General features: G+C 47.5%; 1 protein-coding gene across 1 annotated transcript in view; it reads right to left on the bottom strand.

Moving 5' to 3' along the window:
- The window catches only part of LOC141087819 (uncharacterized), a 198,747-nt gene that overhangs the window by 139,730 nt on the left and 35,225 nt on the right, over positions 1 to 23,792 (bottom strand). The window contains exon 7 of the mRNA XM_073573661.1: positions 20,321 to 20,403. Within this exon, the coding sequence (XP_073429762.1) occupies positions 20,321 to 20,403 (83 nt within the window). The remainder of the gene's footprint in view (positions 1 to 20,320; positions 20,404 to 23,792) is intronic.

The following is a 23,792-nucleotide window of genomic DNA, read 5'->3' as shown; positions in this document are numbered from 1 at the left end:
ACGGTGTGCAACCAGCTCAGTGGGTTGTGGTCGGTTACCACCGTGAAGGCGCGCCCATACAGGTAGGGCTGCAAACGCTGCAGTGCCCACACCATGGCCAGACACTCCTTCTCGATGGTCGAGTATGCCACTTCCCTCGGCAAAAGTTTCCGGCTCAGGTACAACACGGGGTGCTCTTGGTCCCCCGAGTCGACCTGGCTAAGCACAGCACCGAGGCCAAACTCGCTGGCGTCGGTCTGTACCAGAAACGGGCGACTGCTGTCGACTGCTCTCAACACTGGAGAGTTGCACAGGGCTGCTTTCAAAGCTTGGAAAGCCGCCTCACAGTCATCTGTCCAGTTGACTGTTTGGGGTAGCCTCTGCTTGGTGAGGTCAGTCAAGGGTTTGGCAAGGGTGCTATAGTCCTGTACGAACCGCCTATAGTACCCTGCAGTGCCCAAGAAGGACTTCACCTGTTTCTTGGTCCTGGGGGTGGGCCAGGACACGATTGCATCCACTTTTTCTGGCTCCGGACTCATGGAACCCCCGCCTACCCGGTGCCCCAGGTAGTGGACCTCGCGCATGCCTATCTGGCACTTCCCCGGCTTGATGGTCAGGCCTGCCTGGTGAAGACGCTTGAGCACCTCCTGGAGGTGCTGAAGGTGTTCCTCCCAGGTGGAACTGAAGACGGCAATATCGTCTAAGTACGCCACTGCGTACTCCTCCAGTCCCCGAAGCAGGTGGTTGACCATCCGCTGGAAAGTGGCAGGGGCATTCTTCATGCCGAAGGGCATGACCGTGGACTCGTACAGTCCAAAGGGGGTGATAAAGGCGGATTTCTCCTGCGCCTCAGGGCTCAGGGGAATCTGCCAGTATCCCCGACTCAAATCCATGATGGATATGTAGTTGGCGTTTGTCAACCGCTCGAGCAGATCCTCGATGCGCGGCATTGGGTGGGCATCAGAGGTTGTGATGGCATTGAGCCCCCTGTAGTCCACGCAGAACCGGGTGGTTCGATCCTTTTTAGGCACGAGGACTACAGGTGAAGCCCACGCACCCTTTGACCGTCGAATCACTCCCAGCCTTAACATCTCATCGACCTCTTGGCGCATGACTTGTTGCACCGTTTCAGAGATCCGATAAGGTGTTCGCCGTAATGGGGCATAATTCCCGGTGTCCACCTCATGAACCGCTAACTCCGTCCTCCCAGGACGGTTGGTGAACACGGGCCGGAAGAGTTCCAGGGTGGCCATCAACTGCAACCGCTGGGACACGGTGAGCGAACCACTTATCTCCATGTCCTCAATGGACCCATTGGCCTTGGCCTGGGCCAGCATGTCCAGGAGGGAATCTTCCTCCCCATCCTCTGGCAGATTGCAGACCGGTAGGACGCAAGCTTCACGTTCGTAGTGCGCCTTCAGCATGTTGACGTGAAAGGCCTTGCGCCTACCCCGAGCATGGTCAAGCGTGACCACGTAGGTGACCGGGTTGAGCTGTTGGTGGACGACGTACGGGCCTTCCCAGGCTGCCTGAAGCTTATCCGTTGGTACCGGGACCAACACCCACACCTTTTGACCCACCTGGTAGGTCCGCTCCCGGGCGTTCTGGTCGTACCAGCGCTTCTGGTCAGCCTGAGCCTGCGTCATGTTGTCATGCACCAACTGCGTCAAGGTCTGCATCTTGTCACGGAAGCGCATGACATAATCCACGATGGACACTTCTGTGGGGTTTGGCTCATCTTCCCAGGATTCTCTTATCAACCCAAGGGGTCCCCGGACTCGCCTGCCATACAGGAGCTCGAAGGGGGAGAACCCGGTCGAAGCCTGCGGAACTTCTCTGTAAGCGAACAGCAGGTGTGGGAGGTACCGCTCCCAGTCGCGCCCTTGGGTCTCAACCAGTATGCGGAGCATCTGTTTGAGGGTACCGTTGAAACGTTCACACAAACCGTTAGTCTGTGGGTGATACGGACTCGATACCAGCTGCGTCACCTGCATTTTCTCACAGAGAGCCTCCATTAGGCGAGACATGAATTGGGGCCCTTGATCGGTAAGCATCTCCCTGGGAAATCCTACTCTCGAAAAGATGGTCACCAGTGCGTCAGCCACCTTATCTGCCCTGGTTGAAGACAGAGCTACTGCCTCTGGGTACCGGGTAGCGTAGTCTACCACGGTGAGAATGTATCGCTTTCCGGAGCTGCTGGGGACGGACAGCGGTCCTACAATGTCCACCGCGATTCTCTGGAAAGGCTCCTCTATCACCGGCAAAGGAATAAGGGGAGCCTTAAGAGCAGGCCCCGCCTTACCCACTTTTTGACAGGTGGCACAGGAGCGGCAGTAGTGTGTTACATCTGTCCCCATCTTGGGCCAATAGAAGTGTTGAGACAGCCGTGCCTTTGTTTTGCTGATCCCCAAGTGTCCAGCGAGTGGAATCTCATGGGCAATCCGCAACAACTCAGTTCTGAACTGATAGGGGACGACCAGCTGTCTTTCCCTCAACCACTCCTTTTTAGGATCTCCGGGTACTATCTCCCGGTACAACCTTCCTCGTTCCCAGAACACCCTCTCCTTATCAGACTTGGAGGTGGGCGTCTCGGCGAGACCTCTCAATTTCTCCAGGCTGGCATCTGAGTGCAGAGCAGCCTGGAACTCCATGCTGGAGGCTGCCAGAAGTGACGTCAGGGTCCCCTCTTTACTGGGACCCTCTGGAACCGGCTCTGGGTTCACCTCTGGTTCAGTCTCTCCTGTAGCAGCAGAGGGTCCAGAAGACAGTGCGTTACCTGCGATCTGGGCACTCTGACTGCGTGTGACAGCTGCTATGTATGCTGTCTCCCTGGGGATTTCTGCAGACCCACCAGCTGGTGCTGCCCTGGGCTCTACCTCCCCATCCACCCCCAACACTTCAGGAGCAGTGCTACTTATGGGCCAGTTACCTTCCTCGGTGGCACTGGTCAGCTGCATGGCATTACCTTCCTCATGGTCCCCATGCACCTCCCCATTCTCTTGAGCACCGTTGCTTGCTCCTGCCAGGGGTTCCTCATCCGTCTCACTCCGCAGAGTGACGGGGCTGAGCACTTCGGTACCTGTGGACACATCTACCGCTTCAAAGAAAGGGTTAACGGGTTCAGTCGGCACAGATACATCAACATCATCATCATCCTTCCTAGGAGAAGAATGGTTATCAGTTTGCTTTGGTACATTCACATCAGCATCAGCATCGTACCTGGGGAAAGAATGGTTGTTAGTTGCATCATTACTCATCAAGGCATTAGCAGGTAACACATTCAGTTTCCCATCATCAACATCATCAGGGTTAACGTTACCCTTATTATCAGTTTGGGGAAGGGTGTCAGGGACATAGTATGCAACCATCCTCCCCAAGTCAGTCCCCAATAAAACATCAGTGGGCAGATTTTCAGACACTCCCACCTCCCTCAACCCGCTCCCGGCACCCCAGTCAAGAAAAACTCGTGCCACTGGCAAGGGACAACGGGTGCCTCCAATCCCGGTGACAGTCAGGGTTTTCCCCTCAACAAACTCTTCAGGGGCCGCCAGTCCAGGACGGATGAGGGTTCGTTCAGCCCCGGTGTCCTTGAGGCCTGTAGCAAGACGGGCCCCCACCTGAACAGGTTGAACGTTGTCGTCAGCCCTCCCAACCACACCTCCCACCAAAAGAACAGAGGCATTGGGCCCGGGGGCCTTGGCTGGGGGGTTCTTCGGCCTGTTCGGACAGGTGTAAAAGAAGTGACCAGGCCGCTGGCAGTGGTGACACAGGCGACTGTCAGTAGCCGGCCTGTTGTTGGCAACAGGGACAGGGCCTCCGGAGGGACGGCTAGCTGGGGCATTGGGGTTGGTTGCTGGCTTACCCCCTTTCCAGCTGGTGGCGACTGGCCTCCGCGTCTCGGGCTTCCGGTTGGCCTCGTGGTTGTCGGCGATCTGCGCCGCTTTGTCCGCGTTCGTTGGTTCGCGGTCCAGGATGAACTGTCGGACCTCAGCTGGGCAGAGATGCAGGAACTGGTCTTTGATCATCAGGTCCCGTAGCTGCTCAAAGGTTTCAACGGACAGTCCATGGATCCACTGGTCAAAGTGGGTCCTGAGTCCTTGCACCACATCACTGTAGCTATCGTGTGGGCCACGTTGGAGGTGTCGGAACTTCTTTCGGTATACCTCAGGTGTCAGCCGGTATTTGGCGATCAGCGCCTGCTTTATGGCATCATAGTCATCATCGGCTTCTGGCGGAAGAGAAGCAAATGCCTCCAGGGCTTTGCCTTTTAGCCCTGGGGTCAAGTACCTTGCCCATTGGTCTCTAGGCAGCTGGTACTGTCTGCAGGCTTTCTCAAAGGCTCGCAGAAATGTGTCCAAGTCCCCGTCCTTTTCCATCACGGGAAAATGCTCTGGCCGGGGTTTAGGAGTCTGGACGCTGCTGGGCTCACGGCTTCGGGCTGTGAGGGCATTCCCACCCCGCTGGAGTACCTCCAGTTCATGGGCCCTCTGCGCCTGGCGCTCGGCTCTCTCAGCCTCAGCTTGGCGCTCAGCTCTCTCCGCCTGGCGCTCGGCTCGCTGCTCTGCTCTCTCTCGAGCTTGCTGGATCAGCCTCACCCGCCCATCACTGTCTTCGGCGGGGAGTTCGTCCAAGGCCATTTGCAGATAGGGGTCCACCCCATTCTGGTTGAATGTGGGGCCAGCGCTCAGGAGTGGAGCCTCTGCTGCAGCCCCATTGCAACTTGGGCCAACTTCTGCGCTCGCTGGATTCTGGTCGTTGTCCAGCTGCACTAGAGCCGCGATCATTTGAGCTCTGTTTTTGTTCGTGGCGTCAAGGCCTTGGTACGTGCATAACGCAGCAAGAACTTCCTTTGTCTGCCGGGTGTACCAAGGTTCTCCTTTTGCCGCCATGGTTGCCAAATAAAAGATAGAAAAAGAAAACGAAGAAACGGGAGGGGGATACTTGCAAGTACACACTAATGTCTCAGGACTAGTAACCACTGAGTCTGTTCTCCAAAACCTATGATGCAGGATTCCCGCAGGAACCGTGCAGGTTTTTAGTGAGAGGAATGATTGCTCAAACCAAATCACTAATGCTCTAGGATTATCCCACCGCTCTGCCACCAATATGTGACGAACAGCCCACCGCCGTTCGTCCACTTACGGGCGACACTAACGGGAGTCCCGCTGCCACCAAAACGCGACGGACAGCGGACCCTGTGTCACCACTATGTCACAGTCCCACCACTGACACGGGTGTATCAGCGGACGGAGGGGCGTGACACAATGCCGGCACACGGCTATCACAGGCGCAGTGGGGCTTATCTTAGTTATCCCAACACTGGCACCATGTGACCAAAAATATCCAGCAAGCTAATCTCGCTCTACAATTTGCCGCAGGGGGAGTTTAATTTGGATGCCCCACCACTGCTATCAATCTTCCAAGTACTGCGGGGATTTATGTATATCCCACTTTCTCAGTTCCACTTTGGAACTCGCAGCTCTCCGGCGCCCCCCTTACCCTCAGGTCAGTCAGGGAACTGCACCTAGGATAATTAGTCGCCGGACGGGCTGCCTGTTGTGAACCGGCAATTAGGCTTCTGCAGTAAGGGAATTATCAATGCTGTGGCTGAAGCCCCTTACTCAGCAATATAAGACCCTTCTAGACTGCCAGCAAGCCGTAATAGCCGTACACAACGCGCTGCCACCAGTCACGGTTACTTAATTCACAGTGTTAAATTAAGAGGGTCCGTGGCAAACCCCTTGAATTAGTAGCGATTATCTATCAAAGGCGCATAGTTCGATTCTTAGAGCATGGAGACAGATCTAAATAATTTCATTTATTTTCCGAAAGAGGACAGTGATTACAGATAAAAGTTGCTATAAAATTGAGACATAAAATATGTACAGTACAGGTATAAAATAAAAGTGGAGAAAACAAAGAGATTACACTCACAGTTCCATATTGTTCCTTAGGCAGACCATGCGGCTATGGTGGGTGGAGGCGGAGCTGCACTTCTCCGCTCATCTGGATCTTTCTAGCACGACGACTTGAGCTGTTCTGAGCTGGTTCTGCCAGGGAATGCCTTATAGACTTTCCTATGTGACATCACAGAGAGGTGCATTCTGGGTTGATCCCACCTCTCTTATCCAAGTTATGTTTTGGCTACAAAACTTAGATTAGCTATAACTTTATGGGAGAAGCTGGTATGGACTCATCAGTGGTATCATGTTTCCCAGCGTAATGAGCCCATCAAGAAAACATCAAACATCTATGCGATATGACCGTCCATTTGGGCGCAAATCATATCTCATGTTCTGGACAGGGTAGAACTTCGAAACATACGCGGTCTCGAAGCTGGGACCGCTCAGGTTACAAAAATATGATTTTCATATCTCTAGGGTATTTGGTTCTTATGGTATAGTCTCTCATAGTTTTATTCGTTTCAAACAAAGAAGTTTTTCCCGCTCTGAAGAGGAGAGAAGGCAAATGGTGTGAGGAAGATGGTCTAGCTAATTAACATTCCTGCTCTTCCAGAGGAAGTGGCAGGGTTGATAAAACCTGGGGGAAGGAATTCCTATTACTGACAGTTTACAATGTCCTAGGATGGAGGATTTGTTAGCACATTGCAACAGAAAACATATCTTGCCGACATTGTACATCACATTCCGTTGCTGGCGGACAGCTTACATGCGCCCAAAATGAAAAGTAGCGGATTCGCCACCGGTATGTGACATACGGATGTCAGCGGCCGCTAATGTGGTCGGATCCGGCAAAGAGGAAATGTGCTGGAAATTTAAAGTGATCACGGTCCAGAAGGAGAGAGAGAGAGATGATTGTCTATAAAATCATGGCAGTGTCAGGTTTGAAGCAGTAGTGGATGGTGAGATCAGGAGCCTGAAAGTCAAAAGTTCAAAACATTGTACCCTTTTGCTCCTCAGTGTATGTTTACTTCTTTTTTATATATTTTTTCATTACTGAAGCTGATAAAAAAAAGTCAAATCCACTTCACATTGGAGCGCACAAAGCTTCCAAGCTAGTGTAACACCCGTTCTGTATCACTTAAATTTTGATGGCAGAAATTATTCTCTTTATATACTGTTATAGGGAATGATGCTTTGTTCATCAAACTGTAATGTCTCTCAGAGGCTGCAGGTTCAAAAGGCTACCTCGGACACACTTGGTGTGACCTACATCATCTTGCAGATTCCAGAGGACACCCATCCTTCATTGTTTGTCCCCTGTACAGGGATCTGTTCTTACAACATGACCTCCATGGAAAGGCTGCTGGCCGGAGGAGCAAGAGAATAAATCCTGTACCAGGTCAGTAATAGGAGGTTGGTGAAGGTACGAAATGGTAAAGCAGGAGAACAATCAATGAACAAAATGAATTCAAAATCAAAAAGGTCCCCTGGAAATATAAGCAAGACAAACAGAGGGCTAGCCAGATTATAACTGGCAGTGGACAGCAGGATTTCAGGAGATTAAATAGTTGGCAGCCCCACCCAGGACACACAGCAGGGTGCAAGCACTAGCAGAAATTAACTCTTGACCTCCCAGTCCAGACGGAACTACAATTTTCAGAGAACATATAACTAGAATTGTTGCCTGCATTGAGATCACAGCACTGCCCAGCAACAGAAGCAGAGACTTGAAGGGAATGCACAGATATAGATGTCACACAAATACACACAAATCTTCATTCAATAGCCACAGCATACTGTGATGAATTTAAAGAAGCAGCTGACTGTACTGTACATGGAGCTTGATTAAACTAAAGACAATCAGTAAGAAACAGGATTGTGTATCCAATCCAACCTCCACATTTAACATTTCAATCATTTAAAGGTCCTTCATTCAAAGTACGGACTGCAAATATACAGTACAAGAAAGATGCTATATTGGTGCTGCCATTGTTGAAGTGACAATGCCAATTTCACGTCTTTCTTGTACCGTATACTTAGATACTCTTGTTTGATGAAGTATCCAAAACTATTCTAGAGACAGAAAGACATGTCAGGAAAGCCAAAGCGTTAGTCACTACTGTAACTCCTACCTTATAAAAGAGTAAGATATGCTTTCTATCAATACTAAAAAGGTGAGCACCTCCTTAGTGGGTGCTTCTGCATACTAGTCTATCAGTACGTATTACACGAGGCACTAATGTGTCAAAATATGCAAGTTATTTTGGAGTTTACGTGAAAACCTCAACTAACTTAAAGTGACTCAGTTTGAACAGTGATTCTGTACGGACAAAGTCCTGAAATTCGGTGCTTCATGGCAAGGCCAATCATATACGGTAAATACACCTTCCCAGCTGCTTGTTTTCCCTCATTCTCCCTCCCTACTTCTTTGGTTAACAGCTCCTGCTTCATAGATCCTGAGAAGGCTGGAGATAGATTTTGCATCTGTTTTCTCTCAGAAAGGAAATGCAACATCAACTGTTATTCACTGTCCTATTAAGGGAATAGAAGAATCCAGGATATCTATAAACAGAAAGATAGTGAGGAAACACTTAGCTAACCTAAATGAATTCAAGTCTCCAGGTCCAGATGAATTACACCCCAGAGTACTGAAGGAGATAGCAGAAGAAATTTTTGAACCCCTCTCCATAATCTTTGAAAATTCTTGGAGAACAGGAGAAGTGCCAGAAGACTGGAGAAGAGCAAATGTTGTTCCTATCTTCAAAAAGGGGAAGAAGGTGGACCCAGGCAACTATAGGCCGGTGAGTCTGACTTCTATACCAGGAAAGATCTTTGAACAAATTATTAAACAACATGTATGTCAATACCTGGATAAGAATGAAGTGATTAAACAGAGTCAGCATGGGTTTCTAACTAATAAGTCATGTCAGACTAACTTAATTTCCTTCTATGACGGTATCACTGATTGGGTGGATCAAGGAAATGCTGTAGATATAGTATATCTTGACTTCAGCAAAGCATTTGACAAAGTCTCTCATACAATCCTTATTGAAAAAATGACTAAGTATGGAATGGACAAGGCAACTGTTAGGTGGATTCATAACTGGCTTTGTGATCGGACCCAAAGAGTGGTCGTAAATGGCTGCACATCCAGTTGGAAGAATGTCTCAAGTGGGGTACCACAGGGCTCTGTCCTGGGCCCTGTATTGTTCAACATCTTTATCAACGATTTAGATGAAGGAATTGAGGGTAAACTGATTAAATTTGCTGATGACACAAAGCTAGGAGGGATAGCTAATACTAGAGAAGAGAGAGAGAGGATTCAAAAAGATTTAAATAAACTGGAGAAGTGGGCAGCAACTAACAGAATGGTTTTTAACAGGGAGAAATGCAAAGTACTACATCTGGGCAATAAAAATGAAAAAAGCATATATAGAATGGGAGGAATAGGGCTAAGTGACTGCACATGTGAAAAAGACTTGGGTATACTAATAGATCACAGACTGAATATGAGTCAACAGTGTGATGCAGCAGCAAAAAAGGCAAATGCAATTCTAGGATGTATTAACAGAAGCATACAGTCTAGATCACGTGAAGTCATTATTTCCCTCTACTCCTCTTTGGTCAGACCTCATCTGGAATATTGTGTCCAGTTTTGGGCACCACATTTTAAAAAAGACATCAACAAACTGGAGCAAGTTCAGAAAAGAGCGACCAGAATGGTGACCGGTCTGCAAACCCTGTCTTATGAGGAAAGGTTGCAGGATTTGGGAATGTTTAGTTTGCAAAAGAGAAGACTGAGAGGAGACTTAATAGCTGTCTACAAATATCTAAAGGGCTGTCACATTGTAGAAGGATCAACTTTATTCTCATTTGCACAAGGAAAGACTAGAAGCAATGGGATGAAACTGAATGGGAAGAGACACAGATTAGATATTAGAAAAAACTTTTTGACAGTTAGAGTGATCAATGAGTGGAACAGGCTGCCACGAGAAGTGGTGAGTTCTCCTTCAATGGAAGTCTTCAAACAGAGGCTGGACAGACATCTGACTGGGATGATTTAGCGAATCCTGCTTTGAGCAGGGGGTTGGACCAGATGGCCCAGGAGGTCCCTTCCAACTCTACGATTCTTTGATTCTATGATTCTAGATGGAAATAAAGCAGATGCGAAAGTGTATTTAAAGCATTGGCCATGCCATGGTGCACCGAGCACCTGTACTTGGTTTGAATAGTCATTCTGTGCAGACAGAGTCTCTGTAAGACAGCTATAATGGATAGTTTTTGTGATAACTACTCCAATTATTAGGTCCCAGGAAATGCTTTAGTTTTCACCCTCTCAACCCTGTTTGTCTTGAAAGTCCCTGGATTGTGTCCACAGAGTAGCTGCTGGAACAGTTTGGCATTAGACTAGTCATATAGCCATGTCAGGACCTGAGTCTCAAGGAAAAAGGGTATACTGTATATGTTGGACTATAAGACACACATTTTTCCTCCAAAAATGTGGAGAAAAATGTGAGGGAGTGTATTATAGTCCGGAAGTACCTGCTGTGGCTGTGGTGGGGAGCAGCGGGTCACAGGAGGCAGGAGCCAGCTGCTACGACTAAAGCCTGTGCCCGCTGCTAAAGATAAATGAATATTCACTGCATTCCATGCCCATGGGAGTGGAGCGCAGTGAATATTAATTTCTCTTAAGTAGCGGGCACACATGACCGCCAGCAGGTGCAGGAAGCTGGTGGCTCACATACTGTGCACAGTACTAAAGAGCAATGAATATTCACTGCCATCCACACACATAGTCCCGGTGTGCAGAGCAGTGAATATTCCAGCAGCTGTGCTCTGTTTGTAAGCAGCGCATGATGTCTCTGCCATGCACTGCTTACAAGCATAAATGCTGCTGGCATAGGAACAAGACGCTGCGAGGGGGCACAGAAAGGTAAGTGTAATGGATTTTTATTTTTCTGATGGGGCCATGCATACCAGGATGGGGATGGGGGCCAATCATACCAGTATAAGGATGGGGCCATGCATACCAGGACAGAGATGGGGGACCTGCATTCCAGGATAGGGATGAAGGGGACCATTCCTACCAGGATAGGGATGAGGGGCCCATGCATACCAGGCCAGGGATAAGGGGGACATGCCTACCAGGCTAGGGATGAGGGGACCATGCCTACCAGGCCAGGGATGAGGGGGGCCATGCCTACCAGGATGGGAATGAGAGGTTCCATGCATTCCAGGATAAGAAAGAGGGGGCCCATGCATATCAGGATGGGGATGAGAGGGGCCAAGTATACCAGGATAGGGATGAGAGATGCCATGTATACCAGGTTGGGGATGAGGGAACTATATATACCTGGATAGGGGATATTAAGCACAGAATTGAGCACATTTTTCCTTCATTTTTTTTCTAATTTCCTCCTCTAAAACCTAAGTGCGTCTTTGCCTCTTATTGTCCGGTGCTTCTTACACAGGAGTCATCAGGGAGGGATACAGTAAAGTGGATAGGTTGGATCATAATCGGGAGGAGGACTTTGGTGGCAGAATCAGTAGGCAAGCAAAAGGTAATTTATTATTGCTTTGCTTACATAGTTCCATCATATTCCTCCATTCATACATTATCATCGCTGTCCCCATTGGGGCTCACAATCTAAACTCCATATTAGTATGTCTTTGGAAGGTATGCTAAAACCAGAGAACCCAGAGGAAACCCACGCAAACACAGGGAGAACATACAAACTCCCTGCAGATGTTGTCCTTGGTGGGATTTGTACCCAGGACCCCAGTGCTACAAAACAACACTGTGAATCACTGAGCCACCATGCTACTAAATAATTCCAGGGAACAACAAATACCAATCTGAGGATCAGAAAGAAGGGTGTGACGCCAGTCACTACTCATGGACAGGCCATGAGGCAGAAGAGTCAGATGTTCCAGGGTGAATACACAGAGAGTACATAGATAACCAAGGGAAAAGACGCATCAGCAATCTCTGCAGCGATATCGCTGTGTGTGATGGGATCAGCGACCAGCCCCCCTGCCGGGTATCGCTGATTGTGCACGATCGTCCTGGGCAATTTTTTGATTGTTGGTCTCCCGCTGGCCAGCATGCATCGCTGCGTGTGGCAGCGAGAGACCAGCGATCAGCGACGTTGGACACTGGTTTCCAACGTAAATATGGGTAACTAGGAGCCGCGCGGCTCTTGGATACCTACTGTTTACCCTAGATACCAGCGCACGCTGGTATCTAGGGTAAACAGCAGGTATCCAAGAGCCGCGCGGCTCTTAGTTACCCGATGTTTACGTTGGAAACCAAAGTGCACGCTGGTATCTAGGGTAAACAGCGGGTATCCAAGAGCCGTGCCGCTCTTAGATACCCGCTGTTTACATTGGAAACCAGCTTGCTCGCTGGTCCTGATCGCTGGAGGGGCTGTCTATGTGACAGCTCACCAGCCATCAGCCTAACAATGTCCCAGCGATCCCATTCATGTCGGATCGTTGGTGGGATCGCTGGGACATCGTTATGTGTAACGGGGCCTTAAGTCAGGTCACAGTCCAGGGATCAATTACAAGAGATAGCAGATCAAAAGCTAAAGGACAAGACAAATGCATAACAACAAGAAACAGCAGCAGCAGATCAGAACTCAGAGCAACAGAATCAGGCTAAGGGCCCCTTCACACATAGCGACTCACCAGCGATCCTGACAACGATATGAACTTGTCAGGATCGCTGGTGTGTCGCTACATGATCGCTGGTGAGCTGCCAAACAGGCAGCTTCACCAGCGATCAGCACCAGCGACGACGAGCGCGCGCGTCGCAGTGTACCTTAGATACCAGCGTGCTGGTGCAGGGAGCTCGTATCCAAGGTAAACAGTGGGTTTCTAAGCGCCGCGTGGCGCTTAGAAACCTGCTGTTTGCCTTAGTTACCATCTCCCTGCACCAGCGCGCTGGTATCTAAGGTACACTGCGGGTTTCTAAGCGCCGTGCGGCGCTTAGAAACCCACTGTTTACATTGGATACGAGCTGGGAGCTCGCTGATCGTTGCTCTCCTGCCTGCCACACGCGATGCGTGCTGGCCAGTGGGAGACCAACGATCAAAAAAAAGTCCAGGGCTTTTGAGCACGAACAGCGATACCCGGCAGGGTGGCCAGTCGCTGATACCTGTCACCCACAGCGATATCGCTGGTGAGATCGCTGTTGTGTCACAAAACTTGTGACTCAGCAGCGATCTCGCTAGCGATCTCGCTGTGTGTGACGGGGGCTTAACACTCCCCAAGAAGCACAAACTATGTCTGGAAGTGATAAGGGTCAGACAGCTCAATTAAGTAGCTGGGCAATCACCAGAACACTGAACACCTGAAGAAAATCCTGAATGTCCCAGTCACAGATTGGACTGCAGAGCTGTCAGTCAAGGCACCGACAGCCCAGCAAGCCCATCACAGTATTGGACAGCCAAGCTGTCAATCAATACGCAGACAACTCAGCAAGACAGTTTCCATAAAACAGCATAGCAGTCACTCACTAAGTGGAGGAATTGTGTCAACGGGTAATGAATAGTGTTGAGCATTCCGATACTGCAATATCGGGTATCGGCCGATATTCGCTGTATCTGAGTTCCGATACTGAGTTCCAATACTTTTAGAATATCGAATACCGGAATCGGAAGTTCCCATAATGCAATGAGCCAGTTTGATTTTATTCAGCCAATGAGGAATCCTAAGAAGTGTGGGCACATCCTGTTATGCATGTTAGGCATGTTAACTAATGGCATTGCTGTGATTGGCTGCTGAAATGATGTCATGATGCACTATAAAAGCCGCCGCCGCCGCCATTTTGGGTTCACTCTACTGTGAATTTACTTAGGGACAGGACGATGCTGTTCTGACTCTGAGGGACAGTTTGAGATAGCGATTTGCTTTATTGTGCTTTACCCAGGCTACTTTAGCAACCGCTCTGTGAGAAGCTTTCTTTTGCCTTGCAGCGCTGTTCACGGCTGTCTGCGAGGTCTCTGTGTGTGAGTGCAGCGCACGCTGTAGTGTGTTCTGCAGCCACCTCCGGTTGTAGTCCGCTCAGCGTGCGTCACTGCCTCATACATTGTCCTTTTTTGCATTAGTGTTGCTCATTTTTCCAGATTTCTCCTATTAGTGTGGTTCCATCCGTATCCAGCTAGAATATTTGCAAACACTATATAGGAGTAGCTAGAGGAGCCTTTCTGCTGGCTTGTGCCCTGCAGCCCCAGCCAGATTAGTATTAGCCTATTTTTTGGAGCCTCATCTATTGCATTGTAGGTTACCTTCCTGCATTGTAATAGCTACAAAAAGTTTGTGATACTATCGGTTTTATATCTTTGGGCACATCCAGTGTCTTTTTGTGAGAAAAAAAAATTAATAAAGTTCACCAAACACTCCACTTTACAGTTGTGTAGGCCACATTAGCTCATATTAAAGTCTAGTCCACACTTTATAAAATTAGTGTTTCTTATACCTGTTAGCAGCTGTTCAGGAATAAGCACACTAAGCCCTTAGTACTTTTCTGCCTATCATTATCAGCCTACCAAGATGCAGAAGGCAAGGCATGTGGTCGTGGGCGTGGAGTTTCTGCAGGGAGAGGATGTGGGGATTCTGTGCCTGCTGAGGGCACCAGTGACTCAGCATCCTCCAGTTTTACCAGGGAACAGTCCTTTATGCGCAGCCTTGTAGGAGCTCGCCGTACCCCACTGCTGCGGGACGAACAAATGGAAGCCGTTGTCAGATAGATGGCAGCTAGTGCATCGACTTCAATTAGTTCCAGATCCTCTCAGGTCCAGAGAACTGAAGAGCACCCATCTGTCTCTTCACCACCTGCCAAATTGCCCAGGCAGTCAGAGAGCCCTGGACAGGAGCGATCTCTACTTCTGTTCTCTGAACCTGTTGGCTTGGAAAGAGGGGGCCAGCCAAGCAGCATTCGAGAATTTGAAGAAGAGGTAGTATGCAGTGATGCGCAACAGGTTTGTCTCTCTGAATCTGAAGAGGCGGGTGGGCCAGTGCCTATGGTCAGCACACCTCAGTATGCATCTGATGATGAGACTCAGGTGCCACTTTCTGGTGCATACTGTGCTGTCGAGACAACCCAGGAGAAGCAGTCGTTTGAAGAGGGTAGTGTAGATGATGAGGTCCTGGACCCTTTATGGCGTGAGGTACAGGAAGGTGGTGTGAGCAGCTCTGAGGAAGAGATTCCCCAACTGGCCAAAAAAGGAGGGAAAAGGAGGGGGCAGACTCGGTTGCCTGTAGCCTCCACTTCGGCACCCATTAGGAGCATGCCTCTTCCAAAACCCAAAACGGGCGCTCCCAAGACTTGCAGTGCCTGGTCCTTTTTTGACACAGTTGCAGATGACATTTGCTTTGTCAAATGCAAACTGTGTAATCGGAAAGTGAAAAGAGGGATAAGTGTCAGCAACCTCAATACCACAAATATGTGGAAACATGTGCGGACCAAGCACGTGGTGGAGTTACAAAGACAAACTGAAGACCTAGGCCAACCTACAGTGCCACCTACCAACTCTTCAGCTCGTGTTGTAGCCTCTTCCTCCAGTTCACACACAGCTGGTTTGGCTTCCTCACAGGATCGCTATGGAAGAACCTCTGGCACTGTTGTTGTACAGAGACACAGTGTCATTCCCCCCACAGCACCACGTTCCCTGTCATCCTCACACTCCCAGGCCAGTCTACAGCCATCGGTAACACAGGCATGGGAGAAAAGGCACCCATACTCGGCAAACCACCCCCAAGCACAGGCTCTGAATGCTGGCACTGCAAAACTACTGTCCCTTGAAATGCTCTCATTCAGGCTGGTGGAGACTGACTCCTTCCGTAACTTCATGGCATTGGCAGTCCCACAATACAAAGTGCCCAGCTGCTTTTATTTCAGCAGGCAAGCCGTCCCTGCCCTGCAAAAGCATGTGGAGGGAAAAATTAAACATGCGCTACTAAACGCCATCAGTAGCAAGGTCCACCTGACTACCGATGCGTGGACCAGTAACCATGGACAGGGACGATATCTTTCCCTCACTGCCCATTGGGTAAATGTTGTGGAGCCGGGTACAGATCTTGAGAGTGGCGCTGTACGTGTTCTGCCAACTCCAAGGATTGCAGGATTCCAGGCTGTACACATTGACTCCTCCTCATACTCCAGTTCCTCTGAATCAGCGCTGCAGGAGCCGTCACAGTCTACCTCCACATGGACCCGTGAACGCTTACCTGTTACGACCGATATGAGCACAGCCGTGGCCAAACATCAACAGGCCGTATTGAAATTAATTTCTTTGGGGAATCGAAGCCACACAGTGCAGGAGCTCGGGAATGCCATCAAGCAGGAGAGCGACGTGTGGTTTGTGCCAGCAAATCACGAGCCAGGCATGGTAGTATGTGAATGGCTGAAATCTGGTGGCAGCTCTGGGCTTAGGCAACCTCACTCAGATCCCATGTCTGGCACATGTGCTCAACTTGGTCATGCAGAGTTTTTTGAGGGACTATCTGGATCTTGATGCACTGCTGCACAAGGTCCGCATAGAGTGCGCTCACTTGCGGCATTCCAGCATGGCAAGATCGCGCATTGCAGCTCTGCAGCGCCGATTCCGCCTTCCGGAACATCGCATCATATGTGACCTACCCACCAGGTGAAATTCAACGTTACATATGTTGGAGAGGTTGTGTGAGCAGCAGGCAGCAGTAATGGAGTACCAGCTGCATCAGGCGCAAACAAGTCGCACTGCGCGCCGTTCACACTTCACCACCACTGAGTGGGCCTCTATGAAGGACATCTGCCACGTTTTGCGTGCCTTCGATGATTTCACGCGGATGGCGAGTGCAGATGATGCACTAGTCAGCATGACTATCCCTCTTATCTGCCTGCTTGAAAAAACACTGCAAGCACTAAGGGAGGAGGTTGTGGAAGAGGTGGAGGATGAGGAGTCACAAATGCCATCTGCTTCTGGACAGTCTGCGCAACGTGGTTCCTCACAAAGGCCTAGGCAGGAGATACTTTGTGAGGAGGATGAGGAGGAGTCAATGGAGGAGGAAGACATCTGTCCAGAGGAGGGAGGTACACAATGCTCTAGTAGTCAATAAGTAGAGCGAGGGTGGGGTGATGCAGAGCAGGCAGAGATGACACCTCAAGCAGGGGACAGCGTTTCTTGGCCAGTTGGCAGTCTGCAACACATGGTTGATTTCATGCTGCAGTGCCTGAGAAACGACCGCAGCATCGCCCACATTCTCAAAACAGCTGATTATTGGGTGTACACCCTCCTAGACCCTTGCTACAGGGACAACTTACAAAGCCTCATAACACCGTTGAACCGGGAGCGTAAAATGTGGGAGTACCAAGACACTCTGATGCATTCCATCATGTTCTCCATTCCACCCGAGAGCAGTGCTGCAGTGCTGCTACAAAGCAGCTCAGTGCGTCGAGGCAGTGGAGGAAGCTCTGCACAAAGAGGGAGCAGAAGCAGCGCCTCAGCACAAGGCAAGACCAGTATGGCCCAAATGTGGCAAAGTTTTGTGACCCCGCCACAAATGTCTACACCATCACAGATGGCTCCAGTCAGCAGGAGGCAACGTTTCCGTCAGATGGTGACAGACTACATGTCTTGCCCTCTCAGTGTTCTCCCACACGGCTCTTCCCCCTTCAAATTTTGGGTCTCTAAGCTGGATACATGGCCAGAGCTTAGCCAGTATGCATTGGAGGTGCTGGCTTGCCCTGCTGCTAGTGTATTATCGGAACGCGTCTTTAGTGCCGCAGGTGGTGTACTAACAGATCGTCGCATGCGACTATCCTCCGATAACATTGACCGGCTTACTTTTCTGAAAATGAACAAGGCCTGGATCTCGCAGGAATTTGCCAGTCCTCTTCCAGATTAAATAATTGGTTGGCAACAGTATCCAGGTCTCCTGTTGTGTTCATGTTTCTACCATCTGAACTGTAATCCCTGGGCTCCAACACCGTCAGTTGCTGCTCAGAAGTGCCATCTGCACAGTGAACACTTGCTCCTGTGTTATTGGGGTTCAGTAACGTCAGCTGATCCCCTGCTGTGTGTTTGGCAATTTCGCCTGCTCTGTCCACATTCACACTACTACAGATATTAAACTTGCTCCAATTAGGCCTCTGGCTACACTCTGTTTCTACTGTAATCCCTGGGCTCCAACACCGCCAGTTGCTGACAAGAAGTGTCTTTGGCACGGGTACTCCCTCCTGCCCAGCCTGGTTCCAGCACGCCAGCTGTTTCCGGGTAGTGTCAACATCACTTTGCCTCCAATACATTGTCCTGTCGTGTTGCGGTCGGGTTAGCCGACTCTATGGTGCCTGCAGTTTAGGTGCTTCCTATGTGGGCTGCGGGATCTGGCAATGAAGGCTGGTTCCATAGTGCCAATAGGACAAGCTCCCCTGTAGGACAGTGGGTTTCGGTAACTCCGGCCGGCTCGTGGCCTTGCAAATTTTTTTTTCATGTGTACCTTCTGCTGCCTATCTGAGTTCCAGTACCATTAGCTGGTTCTTTGGAAGTCAATCTTGAATATGTCCCCCTGGGTTCCAGTAACGTCAGTTGGTTCCAGGCAGAGCCTTTGGTTTAGGTGCCTCCTTCTCGGTATCCAAGTTCCACCAACGTCTGCTGGTCCTTGGTAGTGCTTTCTGGCACAGGTACCTCCTGCTTAGTAACCGGGTTCCAGAACCATCAGCTGGTCCTCAGTTGTTCCATTGGCTCTTGTACCTTCGGCTACCCATCCAGGTTCCAGTACCGTCAGCTGGTTCTCAGCAGTTCCTCAGCCTTCTTGTACCTTCTGCTACATTTCCAAGTTCAAGCTTTTTGAAATGGTTTTTGGTAATCACTCTGGATCTCCCTGACGACAACCCTAAAGACGACGACCCTGAAGACCACCCCGAAGAAGACAACAACCCCGAAAACGACAACGACCCTGAAGACCACCCCGAAGAATTAAAAAATTTTTTTTAAAAATTAATTGCTGCTATTCCATTTGATTGGGCTAAACCTCTATGCCTTTAATGTCTCCTCCACCTCCCCCAATACATTCTACATTATTCTTAGTTGTTTTCCTTCATGTAGAATTAACCTACAAAGAAAGTAAGGGTTTTTTCATTCCGATATTTGTGTCCCATTGACTTGCATTGGTTTCCGGTATCGGAATCGGCGATATCCGATATTTATGGGGTATCGGTCCGATCCAATCCGATCCGATATTTCCCGATATCGGAAGGTATCGCTTAACACTAGTAATGAATATAAGCGGGGTAAGGTCAGGAAATTGATATAGAGTAACAAAGTCATTAGGAAAGCATAAAAAAGCTAAGGACTAAGTGAAGAGGTGAGATTTTAATAGAGCACAAAGCACACTGATTGGTCTACGAATTCTGTTTTGTAGCTGGTTTGCTGGCTGACCTGTTATGAATGGGTCACTGAGGACTAAAACAAGACCAAGCAAAGTCACATAAAACCAGAGAGGTTGGTAACTACGCGGATTGCAGACCCCTGATCCTAACCACACAACTAACAGCAGCCGTGGAGCGTACCTACGATGATTCTAGACGGCTCGTCACAGCCAGAGGACTAAATAAGCCTAAAGCAAGAAAAGAGGAAATCTAAAACTGCCCCAGAGCAGACCCCAAAGGAATAGACAGCCCCCACACATGTATTGACAGTAAGACAAGGTGAAAACATGAACACAGGTAGGAAAATAGGCTGAGCAAACGATGGGGCCACACTAGCTAGAAAGGACAGGAAAGGAAAGATACTGTCTGTAATCACGCCAAAAAACCCTGCAAAAATGTCCAACACTTCTGATATCAAAAAATACCCTGAAGTCACTAGACTTCTCCCACTATATCAGCACTCTGGCATATTCTGAGAACAGAGCAAAAAGAGGCCAATCTAATAAGGGACAAAATGCAAACTGGCGCATACAGTGACATAAGAGTGGAAATTCAGCACAGCCCCAGCCGGGGCTGGCTGACCACACAAAAAACTGAATAGACCAAACCAAATCAAATGTGAACAATAGCAAAGACAACTTAGCTTGGGATGGCAGGAACTGAGCTGGAAGCTAAGACCTCAGGAGGCAGGAAAAATTCACCAGCATGGGAATAGGGAGTCAGCTGTCTTAAATCCAGTCTGAGACTCCAGATGTCCAATCCTCTTCCTCATTATCAGGTGGCAGGTCTCTGTTAATTAGATCAGCTTTACTACCTCCTGCCACCACCAGAGGGAGCCTGGAAAGAGAACTCACAACTCCTCTGTCAGCACAACCAGCTCCCTCACCAGAAACCAGAGGCAGACCAGAAAATGAGTTCACAACACTGACCCTTGCCAGTGCCACTAAGACAGAGTGGTGGTGCCTGACAATGACGGCACATGAGTGGGGCTATGTGAGCATGTCACAAAAGTGGGACTACTTACTTATTGTAGAATGCAGGAATTTCAGAGCTGTTGAAGTCCTTTACACCTAAAAATTGCATTGAGGAATGGTTGATTGCAAGAGCCTGCAATAACAATAAAAAATATGGTACTTAATTGTTCCACATACATAATTTACCTGCTAAGACTTTCTTCAGAATTCTAATTGAATGCATTATGGTAATTACAGTGAATTTAACATTACAAAATATGGTGACAAAAAATGTAAGTATAGTTATAAAGAAACAAATTTTTAGCCCTGCTCACAACTTCACCACATTACAAAAAAATCCAACTATCCTCCACCAATGTACACTAGTAGCCATTTGTCTCGATAGTTTCAAGGGTCCTATAGGAGTTTATCACTATGTGCCAATAACACTTTCATAACAAACCAGGCGGTACTTCTGGATTTCCATTGCGATGTTATGTGCTGGTAGCAATGTTGACTGCTAAGCAACATCATAATCAAATTCTAGCCACTGCTGTAGAAAGCTAAATTATTCATTAGGTGATTAAATGACTCTCTTTTAGAATAATTAGATCCATAAACAATCTTTAACTTGGTTTTATCTTTAGATTATGTTCCCACTTAGTGGAGTTGCAGCAGAATTTTGCGCATTATCTGGGCACATTGCCAACTCTCTCCAAATGCGGATATTTACTTTAAAATCCACAGCATGCTGTATTGACCCCTTCACTCAAAGCCTTCTTGACCAGGCCAAATTTCCCTGTTCTTTTGTGCAATTTCTTCTGTCAACGCCAATACCCCATATTTGGTTAAAAACTACTTTTGAGGCACAGTACAAAGCTCAGAAGGGAAGGAGCACCTTTGGGGATGCCATATCACACTAACAGATCCCCTGGGGTGTTACAACAGTAAAACCCTTCCATAAGTGATCCCATATTATAAACTACACACCTCAATTAATTTATCTAACAGTGCAGTGATGATATTAACACCACAGATGTGTCACAGAGCATTATACCATTGGGTGGTGATGAAAAAATAATTACATTATTACCACAAAAATTAAGTTTTAGCTCCAGATTTTACATTTTCACACTGGGAAATCAGTAAAAATGGCACCAAAAGGCAGGGAATAAGTGCTATTTGACTCTTGGAGCACAGATTTTCCTAGAATAGTTTGTGGACTTCATATGCAGTCCCTAAGTTCCAGAACAGCAGAATCCCCTCTCAAGTGACCCCATTTTGGAAATTACACCCCTCTGGGAATTTACCTCCGGTGTATTTTGATTCCATTGGTGCTTTCCAGAAATAAACAGCAATTGTTGAGTGAAAATTGAAAATCTGCATTGTAGTGCCCAGTATGCTGTAGTGCTTAGTACATTGTAGTGCACATATTTTGTTCCCAGCTCGTTCTTCTGGAGACACGCACCCATAAATTAGGTGGGCTCTCACCGTTACAGCATTGATAAACTGTGGACACTAAATGTGTTTTAGGCACACTGGGGCTCAGAAGGGAGAATTTGGATTTTGGAGGGCAGAATTCACTGGATTTCTTTTGAGGGAGCCATTTTGCTTTTTCAGAGCCTTTGTACTACCAGTATCATGAAGCCCTTTATATCTCCTGTAACAGATGACGGACCTGATTGGTGACTTGCTTTTTTTCTGGATTGAGTTAAAGCTTTTGTTGGAAACATTTTATAGAACATTTTATATCACCTTTGTCTATTTGTTTGATTTACACAGAAACTCCAGTTTAAGCTCTCAGTGTAGTTGTGCAGGATAAATTTGCGCTGAGCCTTACTGCGATTTTTGGGAGGCAAAATGAACAAATCAACAGCAGGTGAAGAATTGGTATTACTTATTTTTTACGCTGCTTCTAGCGCAGTATAAGTGATTAGACGACTTTATTTTTCGGGTTGGTGTGATTACAGCGATACCAGATTTATATTTTTTTTATGTTTGGCTGCTGTCACACACAAAAAGAACACTTTTTTTTGTAAAAATAAGTTTTTGCATCGCCATATTTTGAGAGCTATAATTTCTGCACACAGGGTCATGTGAGGGCTTGTTTTTTGCTGAATGAGTCAGAATTTTCATTAGTATCATTTTTGGGCACAGAACATTTTTTGATTGCTTTCTATTCCAGCTTGTGATAGGCAGAATGAACAAAAATCATCAATTTAGGAATTGTTTTTTGTTTTAACCCAGTGTGGTAAAAGTGATAAGACAGCTTTATTCTTTGCGTCAGTATGATTATAGCGATACCACCTTTACGTCTTGTTTTTACATTTTGCCACTTTTATACAATATAAACAATTTTATATATTAAAAAAATTTTTTTACGGTGTTCACTGAAGGAGGCAGAAGGAGCAGTTTTATAGGTCATTCCAGATGCAGCGATACCAGATGTGTAATTTATTTATTTAGTTTTACATTAATATACCGTATGTATTTATTGGTATAATTTTTTGGGTTATTTATTTTGTGATTTTTTTTTTTAAATATATATTTTTAACTTTGTTTATTGATTGTAGCATCAGAGGGGTTAAACTACTGCGATAGCAGCTAGCGCCGATCGTGGGCATTCTTCACGGTGCCAGCTATAATATATAGCTGACGCCTGCCGATGATTGTTCCGGCTTGGTGAGTGAGCCGACACAATAGTTGTGCCGTTTATGTATGGCAGTTTGGAACACACCTCCCGCAGCACCGTACATGTGCGGCGGATGTCGTGAAGGGGTTAAGCAGGGGAACATTAGCATATTTTACTGCAAACTTCAGACCCCTGACATAATTTATCTATTGGGTTGTTGTTTGGTTGCACCAATGGGATGTACATCCCTTCTTGACATAACAAACGTAAAATCCTATGTCAAATCTGAATCAAAATAAGCATAAAAATGTGTAAGTATGGCACGATGAAGATTTGTTGTAGATTTGCTGCTGATTAACTTACTAATGAGTCATAAAACTGACAGGGTTACACAAGTTGTAAAACTAACTATGTGGTAGTCAACACAAATTGTAACTTAGAAATTATGTAGATTTTCTTTTCTTAATCCAACCTCTAAAAATTTAACTTCATAAGATCTTAATGAGAAATTATCTGAAAAAATGAAGCCCCGGATAACATTGCCAAAGAAAATCTTTCCATGTATCTTCTGCATGGAATCACTATCATTTCGGTTGAAGAAGAATAGAAGCTGCAGAAACATACTACAAATGCATGTAATCCACTAATAACTGTATCAATAAAGTTTTGGCAAAACTAAATACCAGGAATTATCAAAAACAAAGAAGCTTTATTTAAAACATGACCATGACATACCAAAAAAGGTGAAAACAGCAGAGTCAAAAATGCGATAAAAGCACATCTATAAAAGGACTAAAAAATGCAATGGGAAAACACAAGTAACCTAAGTTACGTAATTGGTGCAGAAACGGTGCAGAAAATCTGCAACATGATAAACTGATCACAAGCTCATCATGGGATGAAAAAGTGAT

This window comes from Dendrobates tinctorius, unplaced genomic scaffold, assembly GCF_039654945.1.
Source record: "Dendrobates tinctorius isolate UK_male_01 unplaced genomic scaffold, ASM3965494v1 ptg000035l, whole genome shotgun sequence".
Taxonomy (NCBI): domain Eukaryota; kingdom Metazoa; phylum Chordata; class Amphibia; order Anura; family Dendrobatidae; genus Dendrobates; species Dendrobates tinctorius.
Note: the sequence above shows the minus strand (reverse complement) of the source record. Positions and strands in the feature narration are given on the sequence as shown.